A 14,078-nucleotide genomic window follows, 5' to 3' on the forward strand; every position below is an offset into this window, starting at 1 on the left:
CCCCGCGACCCAGTAGGATAAGCGGTTTGGAAAATGGATGGATGGATGGATGGATGGATGAAGTGAAGGCCAGTATTTATCACTGTGAATATGTTGTTGCAGACGTCCATCCAGAAATCAGAGCTGTAGGAAAGATATGGTCCTTATTCCAATGAATTTTTGGTACAAGTATCAAAGTGTCTGTCGCAGATGGAGGATTATATATTCTAGCGGTTAGTTTCTTTTTATTTTTACGTTGGAGAATGTTGTCTCATCTTAGGAGGATTCAGTGTATTATGTTTGAGGTTCATTTTGGTTTTGATGCTGGATTAGTAAATATTAGAAAAATTACCTATTCTTAACTCATATTTATGGAATAAGTCTTCGAATGTCATGAAATGACTGTTATTGAGTAGGAGGTGGAGATGTGTAATCCCTTTCTGTGTCTGTGAGTGATAGTGAATAGTGATATTGTGAAGTAGGAAGGCCAGATTATCCCAGATTGGCGTGTATTTACAGGGTCTGAGAGTACAGTTAGTGATTTTACTGGCTTTCCACTGGGCTGTCAGTGCTGTGGAAATGGCAGCACTGCATTGTTAAAGCAGTTTTGTTCCTTTAATGAAATTTTGAGTGTCTGCATGTCTGAAATTTTTACAGTATAGCTGCTCCTGCTATAACCATGAGCTGCTGTTACTGCTGTAGTGTGACCATTTAGTTAAGTCTTGCAGTTGATTTGCTAAGTAATAATGAAGAAAAATGGTCTTTTAATCCACCTTGAGATTTATTTTTCTGTAATGTGGAATGTTTGGTTTTGCGTTTTTGTTTTTCATCTATTGTTTTGAGTAAGGGGGTGTAGTTGAGGGTAACCAAGTCTGACAGCCTGGGGTAGATGTAGATACCCAAGTACCGGATATTTCCGGTGTGAAATGCACCATCCTCATCAGCTGAATCCCAGGCATCTTCAGACAGTGAGAATATTATGGGTGTTTTCCAGCTTATTGTGTAGTTTGATAGATTTGAAAAGGTATTAATAAAATTAAAATTTCATATATTGAGGGTTTTGTAAAAACAGCAAGACATCATCTGCATAGAGACTAATTTTGTGTTCAGTTATTTGCATGAATTCCATTTATTTCACTGTTCTGTCATACTGCTGCCGCAAGTGTTTCTATGAAGATGACAAACAGTGAAGGAGAGAGTGGGCATGCAGGCCGTCTTCCCCGTCGGAGTGTGAATGCAGGTGATGTGATCCCATCTGTGACACTGTAGCTTTGGCTGAGATGTACAGTATTTTAACCCAGTGGGTGAACGACTCTCCGAAGCCAAATCTATGCAATGTATTAAAGAGGAATGTCCAACTGACTGTCAGATGCCGTTTCTGCATCTAATGATGTAATCATGGTTGTAGTGTGGGTATGCTGAGCAGTATTGACTAAATTAAATAATCTATGGATGTTGTCCGAGGCATGTCTTGTCTTGATGAAGTTTGTCTGATCAAGATGGATTATAATGACGAGTGTCCAGAGCATTTGTAATGATTTTCAAGTCTATATTGATTAGTGAGAGTGGTGGGTAACTGGAGGGTTGTGTTTGGTCTTTATCAGGTCTCAATAACACTGTAATGGCCGGTAACTGGAGGGTTGCGTTGGGTCTTTATCGGGTCTCAATAACACTGTAATGGCCAGTAACTGGAGGGTTGTGTTGGGTCTTTATCAGGTCTCAGTAGCACTGTAATGGTCCCTGCGCTCATATGTGATAGGATTTGTGATGTATTTTTAATTTCTCTTACCAGTTTATTGAAGAGTGGAGATAATATGTTCCAAAAATGTGTATAGATTTCTGCATGGTAACCATCCGGTCTAGCGATTGGTTGTTAGGTATTTGGTTGAGGATCTTATGGAGTTCTTCTGATGTTAATGGTGCATCAAGCAGAGGTGGAGACTTCAGGTCCAGGGAGTACAAATCCAGACCAAGATTTTGTTTCAACAATCCAGCTGAATACTAGTGACTGTGACTCTTTATATTTAACGGGTTGGTTGAAACAAAATCTTGGTCTGGATTTGTAATCTCTGGACCTGAAATCTCCACCTCTGGTGTCAAGGGCATCTGCTGTTTCATTGGTTAATATGGGTAAGTCAAGATTATTCAAAAATGATTCTATATCAACTGGATGTGGTTCTTGTTCTGAGAAGTATAGGTTCTTATAAAGTGTTCAAAAAATGTTAATTTTACGTGATTATTGAAATATTTATTAGAGGATTCACATTTAATTAAAAGTAATGCTTGTAATGGTGAGGTGAACTTATTTATTGTGGAATTTTTGTCTGTCTATCTGCAGGCTGTCAGGCTGTAGAGTCACAGAAGAAGGCTGTTCTTCCCTGGCTTCAGCTCTGAGGTCAAACCCCTCACACCTGAGAGAGCTGGATCTGAGCTACAATCACCCAGGAGACTCAGGAGTGAAGCTGCTCTCTGCTGTACTGGAGGATCCCAGCTGTAAACTGGAGAAGCTGAAGTGAGTACAGAGTGTGTGTCTGACATGCTACAGATACTTATGCATGTATGTGAAGAAGAGACACCAATAAATAAATGGATGCAGCAGTACTATGTCATTATGCTTCTCCTGTAGTATGGATCACGGTGGAGAGTGCAGGACCAGACCAGGCTTACAGAAATGTAAGTGTGTTTGCCTGTTTTTATTAATAATACCATTAATACTATGTTATGGTTGTATTCACACAATTGTTGTGATGAGTGTGGTTTTTTGCACTGTGTGTAGATGGATTTCCATGTTTGTGTTTAGGTGAGTTTCATGTCATTTTAGACAACATCCACACGAGAAACAAAATATCAGAATCATCACTATCAATTAATTTAATCGTTTTTTTAAATATTTCTTTACAAATGCTTTATAGCTGCTCGTATTGTCTTTGTGTTTGTGTGGGAGTGTAGGATGGTTAAATATATTCTGATGTAGTTATACATCTATAATTTCACAAAAAAAGAATCCTTTGCATTTGTTCTTTTTGTGCATGCTGTGAGTGTACAGTATGTGTTTTCTGTATGAGATTCGTTAGTATTGTCCTAAGACGGCACCCGTAGGCAGTGACACCGGACTCTCTCCTCAATTGCAAAATGTGAATTTGCATTTTTACAGGGTGCCCAAATCCAGTCCTGGAGGGCCAGAGTCCTGCACATTTTTGGGTTTCCCCTCATTTAACACACCTGATTCAACTCCTTGTGCTAATTACCACACAGCTCTTCAGCTGAATCATTTGTGGTGGAAGAGGGAAAGAACTAAGCTACACAGGGCTCTGGCCCCCCAGGACTGGATTTCGACACCCTGCCTTTGGCAGAAGAAACAGGCAGCACGGGTGGATGTTAATTGGCCAATCAGGTAGTGCCCCCTCATAAATATTAATCATCCAGCCAATCATGTTGGGCTTCGCTCATGAATATTAAAAAGTTCTCCTGGTCCACGGTGCTAAAAGAAATTAGCGCCCGGGACACACTGAATGTGCGGCGGAAAATATGATTTAATTTAAACAAATTTAATTTCGGCGCCCAAGATTAACAGATTAGATCGGCCACGTGCCTGCGCGAGATGTGGGGCTCACGCCTCGCGGTAGCGGCGCCGCAGCTAGAGTCACGCGCGCGATAAGCGGTTCTCTATGGAAGCGTATTGCATTCATCTGAAAAAACAATCAGTTTTGTTTTTCCGAATTAACGTAATAATCATCCTGTTTTTTCCGAATTAATGAGAATTATCCCGTTTTTATGAACAATATTTTTCTGATTTGTTTAATTAATGAGAACTTTGCGCGGCACCTATTCCGCCCCGCTCGACACTGCAGTGTTTCTTCCGGATCAGTAGATACAGTCTGACATGCTTCACGGAAATAAGCCGATGCATGTGAAATGCATTCAGACCGGCTTTGCTGTGACTAAAGACCATGTCAGACAATCGCTGCAAATACTGGATCCTCATGGAGCGCGACTCCGGCGCCGGAATCATTGTTTGTATCAGAATCCAGGTCCAAACTTTTATTAAATATCATTTTAAATATGTAATAATATTGCTTAAATATTCTGTTATTGATGGCCATTTTCAAGCCGCACACGCCGTGTTTAGCGGTTAGAAGGAAAGACACGGACTTTAGTGTTGATCTCTGGTGCCGTTTTGCGGTAAATATGCGTGTGATGAATATGTCTGATGAATGTCGCTGCTTTGTTATTTTATTTACCCGTAATTACGCTGTTAGTTTAGCTCGCGCCGCATTTTGGCATTTTGGCCGTCGCGCGCCCTCCTTATGTTTTATAAACTTCAGTTCCCGCTTCGTTAGGGGAAGCTGTGCTGTTTTTATATCGTACAGAAACATAAAGTACAGGCGGCCTGATGGGATTAATAATTCTTCCTCCTGCCTACAGACTCCTGCCGGCTGACGCTGGACCCCAACACAGCAAACAGAAGCCTGTCTCTGTCAGGGGGGAACAGGAAGGTGACACATGGGTGGGGGGAAGAGCAGCCATATCCTGATCATCCAGAGAGATTTGACAGCTGGTGCCCCCAAGTTCTGTGCAGAGAGAGTCTGACTGGCCGCTGTTACTGGGAGGCTGAGTGGGATGGATATGCAGCCCTGATAGGAGTGACTTATAAAGGAATTGGGAGGAAAGGAGGGAGGGGCTGTGGGCTTGGAGACAATGACAAGTCATGGTGTCTGCGCTGTGATACTGACAGTTACTCTGTCCGGCACAATAATAAACAGACTCTCATACCCATACGGCCCTCAGGCTCCCGCAGAGTAGGAGTGTATCTGGACTGGGGGGCTGGTGCTCTGTCCTTCTACAGAGTCTCCTCTGATGGACTGACCCCCCTGCACAGATTCACCTCCTCATTCACTGAGTCCCTCTATCCAGGGTTTTATGTTTATATAAACTCCTCAGTGTCACTGTGACGTGTTGCTGGTTCTCCTGGCAAAAGGGTAAAATCTCTGCTTTTTAACCTTTATAATCCTTTTTACTCTGAAATGTACAGTACTGAGCAAAAGTCTTAGGCAGGCAAAGAAAATGATGTTTAGATTATCCTCCTGTTGGTGTAAAACTCTGATATGATGCCTGTCAAAGTGTGTCAGCTTCGCCATTTCAGAACCTCTGCTAAAATCATCCTAGTATTTGCAGCGACCGTCCAGTGCAGCCATGTATTTTTTGACTTGGCCACTAGCACACCTCATACAGCTGGTCAATCTCTCACTGACTTTTTAAACCGATAAATTTAATTATTCAATTGAGCTTTTGGTGAATTTTAACAAAATCATGGAATGACTGAGGTGCCCCTGAGGAGAAGTTTGGGAACTGAAGCGGTGTTCATCTAGCCATCCAACTAGATATCAGTAACTTTTTAGAAAACAGAAGAAATTATTACTAGTTTTTATTGTGTTACTCTTAATTTGCACACGTTCTAATGTTAAATTGTGTTTTTTGTTCTAAGCCAAAGTACACTTGCTACCCAGATAAACAGCTTTAAACATTTCTTTGGACTGGCTAAGACTTTTGCACAGTACTGTATGTTTGACAAAAAATAAATGTGTTCAGTGAGCTGAATAAACATGAAAAATAGTTTTTATCTGACTAAAATATAACTAAATGTAATTCTGATGAGTGGGGCGCTTTCCCCCTCCCCTGTATATGTACATTTTATATATTTATGTCCATTTACTGTATTTCCTCCCTGTACAATGACAATAAAGGCTTTCTGTTCTGTCCTATTAATGTCCTGCTTCAGCGTCACCCAAAGCATAACTGAGTAACACAATGAAACCACAGTCTGCTGGATTAAGTTAAATTCACTGTATTACTGCAGCTGAACATAAGCAACACAATGACACTCAATGTGTATAATAATCATTTAACTGGAGACATAACAGACACAAAACACACTGGAAAATATGATTATGTTCTGTTACTGTCCTGGTTCAGTGGATTCAAGTAAATAAAATTATTAAAATAATTGAATAAGTGATTAAATTTGTTTTGTTAAACGATTAAACGCCCCCCCCCCAGGTGTAGTCTGGCTTTGCCCCCATCGGGCAGAAGGCGCAGGTGACCAGGTACCCTTACCCCCGCACTGTAAAAGGTCCGCTTGCTTCCCCGTCGGACAGAACGGGCAGGTGCCCAGGCAGCCTTGCCACCCCCACCCCACTGTAAAAGGTCTGGTTCCTGCCCTGTCAGACAGAACGGGCAGGTGCCCAGGCAGCCTTGCCACCCTCACCCCACTGTAAAAGGTCTGGTTCCTGCCCTGTCAGACAGAACGGGCAGGTGCCCAGGCAGCCTTGCCACCCTCACCCCACTGTAAAAGGTCTGGTTACACCCCCACCAGAAAAAACGGGCTGGTGCCCAGGCAGCCTTGCCACCCACACCCCATTGTAAAAGGTCTGGTTCCTGCCCTGTCAGACAGAACGGGCAGGTGCCCAGGCAGCCTTGCCACCCTCACCCCACTGTAAAAGGTCTGGTTACACCCCCACCAGAAAAAACGGGCTGGTGCCCAGGCAGCCTTGCCACCCACACCCCATTGTAAAAGGTCTGGTTACACCCCCGTCGGACAAAACGGGCAGGTGCCCAGGCAGCCTTGCCACCCCCACCCCACTGTAAAAGGTCTGGTTACACCCCCACCAGACAAAACGGGCTGGTGCCCAGACAACCTTGCCACCCCCACCCCACTGTAAAAGGTCTGGTTACACCCCCACCAGACAAAACGAGCTGGTGCCCAGGCAGCCTTGCCACCCACACCCCTCTGTAAAAGGTCTGGTTACACCCCCGTCGGACAAAACGGGCAGGTGCCCAGGTAGCCTTGCCACCCCCACCTAGGTGTAAAAGTTCTGGTTACTCCCCCGTCGGACAGAACAGGCAGGTGCCCAGGCAGCCTTGCCGCCCCTCATATGTGTCTGACCCAGAGAAATTGATGCATAGATAAATATTGAATCCATTGCCCCCTCCCACCCAGGACACACAAAAGCCACAAAATGTATCTACATACATCATTAATAATAATAGACGTGTAAGAATATTCACAGACATCCATTGATAATCCACCATTGGATTCATTATCTATTACAGATTAACATTCTACACAGAGACTGTAGTCAGTTATAATGTCTCTATCAAGCTACTCCCATATTTCTTACATCCACTGTACACGTCAAATCACGCGATCCTTCCGGAAACAATGTGTACTTTTCAGCGACGCCACTAGGTGGAGACAAAACACAGATTACTAAATAAAAAAGGTTCAGATTTAACTTATAAATATAAATCCCATGATTACTCCATTTTAACAGGACACTTCTTTTTATTCATGTTTGTCATTAGCAGTCATCTGCGTTCTTTCATAATAAAAAACAATAATATTATTAGCCATAAATCATCCATATATTTTGCAAGAACAGACATCGCGCCGCTGAAGTTCAGCACTTTCCCGTTTTAGATGAACGTGATGTTGCCGTTTCCTGCCGGCGACCTTAAATAATCCACGACAGCAGCGGTTAGATGCAGCGTGTGCAGCGGCCGTATTTACGGACAAAATCAAGCTGCTGACGAAGACTCAGTTTGTTTTAATTAATACATAAGCAACATTATAATACTACATTATTTCTGCTTCCTCGGGTAAAGTGTTACCGATGAGAAAACACTTTGAAAATCAGTAAATAACATTTTCTCTTGCCTTGACTGTAAATCAGACCTAGACGTGTTTGAGTAGATTACCAGGTTTCCTCTGGTTTTTGCACTTACCGCACACAATATGAAGAAAATGTAAGTGAACCGAAATCTCCATGCAATGAATTAGTATCCTGTGAGTATCAAGTGCTGCACCCTATACATTAGCAATGGGCATCGGATCACTGTATTCAACAGGGTGAGGGGTTATTCAGAAAGGACGAGTGTATTATTATAAAACAGACTGATAAATCAGCTTGTTTAAGCAGTTATTACTGTATGTCTTCTTCAATAATCCAAAATACTTTACCAGCTGGCAACTTTCAAAGAGGATTGACCTCATTGTTCTTGCAAAACTCGACATTTATGAAGGCCTCTATACCTTAAGCTTACGATTAAATGCAGCACGGCCCTTGATGTCCTGTCTGGATGTCTGGAGGTGATTTTCTGTACGGAGTTAGATGAAATGCATGAATCCATTTCCAAAAGCTGTTTATCTGGGTCCCCGCGATGGGGCCCCTTGGATATGGTGCCACTATCTTACAGGCCTTGGACACCGAATCACTCAGGCATTTCTGAGTCGCATCTTTATTTAGCCTGATCTTTATTTTTTGTCTAGCAAATTTAACACAAACCAGTGTGTGGCCTGAATGACACACTAATGAAAGCTAATTCAGTGGCAGGAAACGGTTTCCCGCTTATTTACATACATTCCAGAGGTTCACAGGGCTGCCAGCTTTGGTCTCCTGGCTGCTGTGACATTTTCAATTCGAGACAAATCTGCACACGCATTGACATGTATGTAACAGTTTTATTACCTTGTAAATAGACTGTAGGGTTTGCAAGCTACCAAAACCCCTTTGATGTAACTAATTATAAGTTTATAATAGAATAATATAGATTTGCCTATCCCAGGAACAACGGGTCCAAGCAGGAACCAACCCTGGTCGGGAACCAACCCTGAGTGGCAACCAACTCTGGGAGGGAACCAACCCTGGGCAGCAACCAACCCTGGGTGGGAACCAACCCTGGGCAGCAACCAACCCTGGGTGGGAACCAACCCTGGGGGGCACCAACACACCGCAGGGTGCACACACTCACACAGCCACACTCACATAAGTACAGGGCCAATTTAGAGACGTCAGTCAGCCAACCCTGCACGCCTTTGGACTGTGGGAGGAGACCGGAGCAGCACTGAAACATCTCACTCCAAACAGGCTTCAGTGCAGGTAATATATTAAGGCAGTGTTATGGCGGGGTGTCTGTGATGGGGGGGTGAGAGGTGGTGTTCAGGCTTAATCCAAAGTAGATTAGTGGGTTTCATTAGGAACAGCGACGACCTGCCCTATAGAGAGGAGGTGAAGAGACTGGTGGGATGGTGCAGTGACAACAGCCTGATCCTCAATGTGGAGAAGACCAAGGAGATGATCATGGACTTCAGGAGAAAACAGCCCAGTCATTCAGCACTCGTCACTGACAACAGTACTGTGGAGCTGGTCAGCAGCGTCAGATTCCTGGGGGTACAGATAACTGACAGTCTGGACTGGTCACCAAACACAACATCACCGGTTAAACAGGCTCCGCAGCGTTTGCACCTCCTGCGCCGGATGAAGAGAGCTTTCCTCTCCCATCCTCAGCACCTTCTACCGAGGCACCATAGAGAGCATGCTGACCAGCTGTATCTCCATCTGGTTTGGCAGCTCGAAAGCCTCAGACAGGAAATGGCTGCAGACACTGGTGAGGACTGCAGAGAGGATCATTGGGACTTCTCTTCCATCCATCCAGGACATTGCGCACAAACACTGTCTCAGCAGAGCCCGTGACATCATCAGAGGCTCCGCCCACCCCCACCACAAACTGCTTTTTTAAATTGTCTAGTGCAATATGTCTGAAACGGCGATGTACACTGGTGTTTGCTGCTGTAGTGCTGTTAATATATTTTTATGCATATTCTATGTTAATTCCACCTTACATTCTTTTTTAATTCACTCTGCTGGGCCGATGATGAGTCAATGCAACGTAATTGACTGAGTCATTGCTCTGATGTGCACTAACCGGTGTATGTTCTGAATGACAATGAAGTAGCTATTCTATTCTATTCTATTCTATTCTATGTCTGGATAAGTAACGGGCTGGAATACAGAGAGAAGCTGGTGGGGCAAAGCAATGATGGGTCATGAGTGGCAGATGGAGTTAGAGAGGTTGCCAGATATGCATTTTATGTTCACTGCAGCCCACACTATTTGCATCTTGTCATTGATGACTGTGTGAAAAATGTCCCTGTAGCTGCATGTTTTCTCCTCTTTGCTGGAAAGACTGTATGTGATCATGTCAGGCTCATATGTTCACAAGAAATGGCTGGATGTACAGAAATAAATGTTCAGTGTGGTCCAGGGGAACTGCAAAGGCTCAGTGAGACTAGATGGGCCTGCTGCCGTGCTGCGTGTAGAAACCTTACGGAGAGGCTGAGTGCTGTACTAAGGCCGCCAGGTGAGATTTTAGATGATGCCGATCCCCAGAGAGCTGCAGAGGCAGAAGGACTGCAGTCTCAGATTGGCTTGAGTTTTGTAGGACTCCTTGTAGTGTTCAGAAAGGTGCTCGGTCAAGCAGAGTTTCTGCCAGACGTGCTCCAGTCACCTAAGGCTGATCTTAGCAAAGCAGCCGACCTCACTGACACCCTCAGATAGACCTTTGAAGAATATCGCAAAGAGGACAGCTTTACTGAGCTGTGGGGTACAGTGACTGAAACATGCAGTGATCGCCGCATTTCTGCCACTGTCAAAACAAAAAGAACCAAACACACCTCAAGCAGACCATATGATCGTCTTGTCACATCTACACCTGGACAGCAAAGACATGTTAACATCAAAGACACCTTCAGAAAAGGAGCATTTATTCCCACCATGGAGTCCATGATGAGGGAGATGGACAGGTGCTTCTCAAACTCCAGCTGTAACATAATGAGCGGCATACAAGCACTAAGCCCATCAGACAGCGACTCTTAAAGGAGGAGCTGCTTTTGTTAGTGGCTCAGGCAGGTGGCTCTGATTTGCAAGGCTTGGAAAGTGAGACACAGCAGATATAAAGACTGGAAAGAAACAGAGCAGATAGTAAAGTGAAGCCATCCAGTCTGACAGAGTCAGTGAGGATCCTGGCTCCTTTAAGGACGTCTTCTTTGGACTTTATCCTCTGTGCGAGATTGCTGTTGTTTTCCCAGTGAGGACTGCAGGCTGTGAGCGCAGCTTTTCAGCATTGAAACTTGTAAAAAATCACCAGCGATCAGCCATGGCAGATGAACGTCTGTGGAATCTAGCTGATCTCAGCACTGAGAACCAGCCTGCAAAAGCACTGAATGTAGATGTTTGTGAAACGTTCTGCTGCTCAGCACAACAACCGTCGCCTTAAGGCGTCTTACTAAAAATGTGGTCAGTGTAAGAGTTAGTGCACCACCTTTTACACGGTGGAGACTGAATACATCATTACTAACAGACTCAGAGTTTCCAGAAGTTATTTAAAAAGATTGGACAACATTTATTGAAACAGGTGCCTGGTATCTCTGTGTACAGACTCTGGGAGACGGCAAAGGCTGTAACTCGAGATAGAATAATTTCATATTCAGTGGTGATTACACACCAGCTGGCACCAGTTCTTACCCTGCAACATGAATGATTCTGTATTTGAATCTCTGAGTCTGAGTTCCTCGAGGAAAGTCATCAAGTGGTCAAGAACCTATCAAGGAGATGAGGAGCTTGTGGTCTGTATGCACCGTGACGTCCAATCCCAAGAGACACATGATCATTCACTTACAGGCCCGTGTCACACCAAGGGCCTCTTTTTTGATCAGTGTGTATCGGGTTTCACTGGGAGTCAGACTCCTACACAGACATGTACATCACTGGTCTGTATTCTCCATCTGGCTGGGGGCAGGCAGGGAGAAAATCTGCCAGTGTAGTTCACCGTCCCCACGATGCATGTCACTCCATCAGTACTCTGAGGTTTGGGCATGTTGATAACGGCTTTAATGTTGTCAGGGTTCACCTCAGTTCCTGTGACGCTTATTTTATGTCCCAGGAACTTCACTTCATTCACTCTGAACTCACAGTGTTCATTTAGAGTGAGGTCTGCATTCTCAAACTTCTGGGGAACTTTGCATAGCGTATCGTCATGCTCCCTCTGGTCTTTGCCTATTACCAAAATGTCATCGGTATAGCACATTGTTCTAGGTTGTTTAATCCTGAAACAATCAGACAGATTCTCAGCTGGAAGTACTCGAGTACCGAGGAGATCCCAAAAGGCAGTCTGTTAAAACGGTACCTGCTGAAGGAGTGTAAAGAAGGTCATCAAGGGCTCGGAGTCTTCATAAGAGGGTATCTGCCAGAATCCCGATCAGGCACCCTGTTTGGAGAACGCTACTGCCCCGCCCAATTTGGCAAGTGTGTCATCCACAGCAGGGAGTATGTGCCTCTTTCAGCAGACACTTCCATTGAGTCTTGTTAGATCCACACAGATCCTAATATGTGGCAGAGTGGGCTAAGCCTCGGAAGATCGGAAGGTTGCTCGATCAAGCCTGGCTTTGGCAGAACAGCCACATGTCTCTGGGCCCTTGAGCAGAGCCCTTAACTCCCAGCTCCATAGGTGCCACTGCAGGTGGCTGCCCTTTGCTGCCAAGCTGACTCTCACCTCCATGTGTACAGAGCTCCATGTCCAGGGGCTGACAGTGCATATGGTGATGCCACCTCAGCAAACTCTATCTTATAATACAACTTCCTGCTGATTCTCTTGCCGGTTGATTTCGGCTGTTAACATTTGCTCTCTCATGTATTATAATGTGTTTAATAATAAAATATTCAGCCAGGGCTTTGGTCTCTGCAAACTATTTCTGTTCATCAGACAAAACCAGCGTGTCATTGCTTTTCTCCCCAGTCATGTACAGCAGTGAGTTGAATGGTCTTCCTCAGTCTTTTCAGATAATCCTGTAGCTCCTCAAAATCACTCAAAGCATCATAGGCATTGAGTCCAGCTCCTTATCCTGTCAAAATTGAAGCGTCCTGGAGGTTCTAGTGAAAATATCTGCTCCACCTCTCATGTTATTTTCTTTGCTCCCCTCTTGGAAACGCATCTGTAAGCTGGCCAGCTCCCTCACTTACTGTAGCAGGCCCTAGTATTGCCAGATCCTCTGTATTTCCTCTGACCTTCAAACTAATGTTGGTTTTTTACTCACGGGCTCCTGTTGCCAATCTTCTGGCCATCGTTCCTGGGGTGAGAATGTAATAGAAGTTCCAGGTTCCTGAAAAAAGGTTCTCTGTCACATTGCATGCACCCATAATGGCTTGTTTAAAGACACCAGTTCAGCTGCCTGTATGTTTGTCACATGCGGCAGAAACAGCAGTGATTAGGACAAACCAGCACAAACATGAACATGCAGTAGGAGGGGCTCAAATCCCCAGACAGCGCCACCCACTGTGCCACCAGCCACATAGCATTTCATTTATCTGTAAATGTATATTTAAACCTTTGAGGTCCATCTCAGGCTTTTTGCAAGCAGAGATCAGGTCACTGGAATCTGAAGCAGTGTGTTACTAATCTTACTAAAGCACAGCAGAAGTGCTCACTTCTTCACTCACTATTCTGTGATCAAAGCACTGACGGCAAAAAACATAGAGACCATAACGTCTCTAAAAGGTGAAAACACTACATGTCAAGCGCCCCCTACTGGCTGGCTGCAGTACCATTATTAGCACCATCCATCCCCATGTGTTTCAGTAGTAAAATAGGCGATTTTCCACATCACTTTCATGTCTTTCCATCTACAGTCTCTAATTCAAACAGTTAGTTTTCCCTATGCTAATATCTGCAGATTTTTAATTTTCCTCCAGAAATTAGTCTTTAAAACATTATTCTAACTATATTGTAAGTAGGCCTACCTGACATCGACTCTATTCTCTACTGCACGGACTCGGGCTCCAAATTTGACAACATGCTGAGGGTTTGCTTCACTTCCTAAGAACAGAAAGCAGTGCAGACAAGTGTCCATGTTTTATACAGTCGATGGGTCAGAGTATATTCACAGACAAAAGAGGCTCAAACTGAAACATGACAGAACAGAGTTATAACTTTCTCTTTAAATTTCTCAAAGCAAAGGAAAGCTTAATTTATCATTAAACTTTGGAAATATAATATTCTAAATGTCCCAGATTCTTTAATATATTGATCACTTTAAACTGGTATTTCTGATGCACGTCACACCCAGGGTGAACCCCTGCCCTGTGCTGGCTGGGATGAGCCCAGGCTCCCCTGCAACAATGACCCACATGTGGATGGATGGATATTGTATGTACATTAGTCAGCCACATAGGCTGTACGGCTTTGTTGTCTGGGCTACTCAGATATGT

The 14,078-nt window shown here is 44.2% G+C and overlaps 1 protein-coding gene across 3 annotated transcripts in view; it reads left to right on the top strand.

Annotated features, from left to right (window-relative positions):
* LOC125728845 (NACHT, LRR and PYD domains-containing protein 12-like) overlaps nt 1-5,741 on the top strand; it is a 43,225-nt gene extending 37,484 nt beyond the window's left edge. For all 3 annotated transcript variants that reach the window (XM_049005528.1, XM_049005526.1, XM_049005527.1), the window contains 3 exons: nt 2,318-2,491; nt 2,606-2,652; nt 4,405-5,741. In XM_049005528.1, the coding sequence (XP_048861485.1) occupies nt 2,318-2,491; nt 2,606-2,652; nt 4,405-4,931 (748 nt within the window). In that variant the 3' untranslated portion in view covers nt 4,932-5,741. The remainder of the gene's footprint in view (nt 1-2,317; nt 2,492-2,605; nt 2,653-4,404) is intronic.
* The last annotated feature ends 8,337 nt before the right edge of the window (nt 5,742-14,078 follow it).

This window comes from Brienomyrus brachyistius, unplaced genomic scaffold, assembly GCF_023856365.1.
Source record: "Brienomyrus brachyistius isolate T26 unplaced genomic scaffold, BBRACH_0.4 scaffold369, whole genome shotgun sequence".
Taxonomy (NCBI): Eukaryota; Metazoa; Chordata; class Actinopteri; order Osteoglossiformes; family Mormyridae; genus Brienomyrus; species Brienomyrus brachyistius.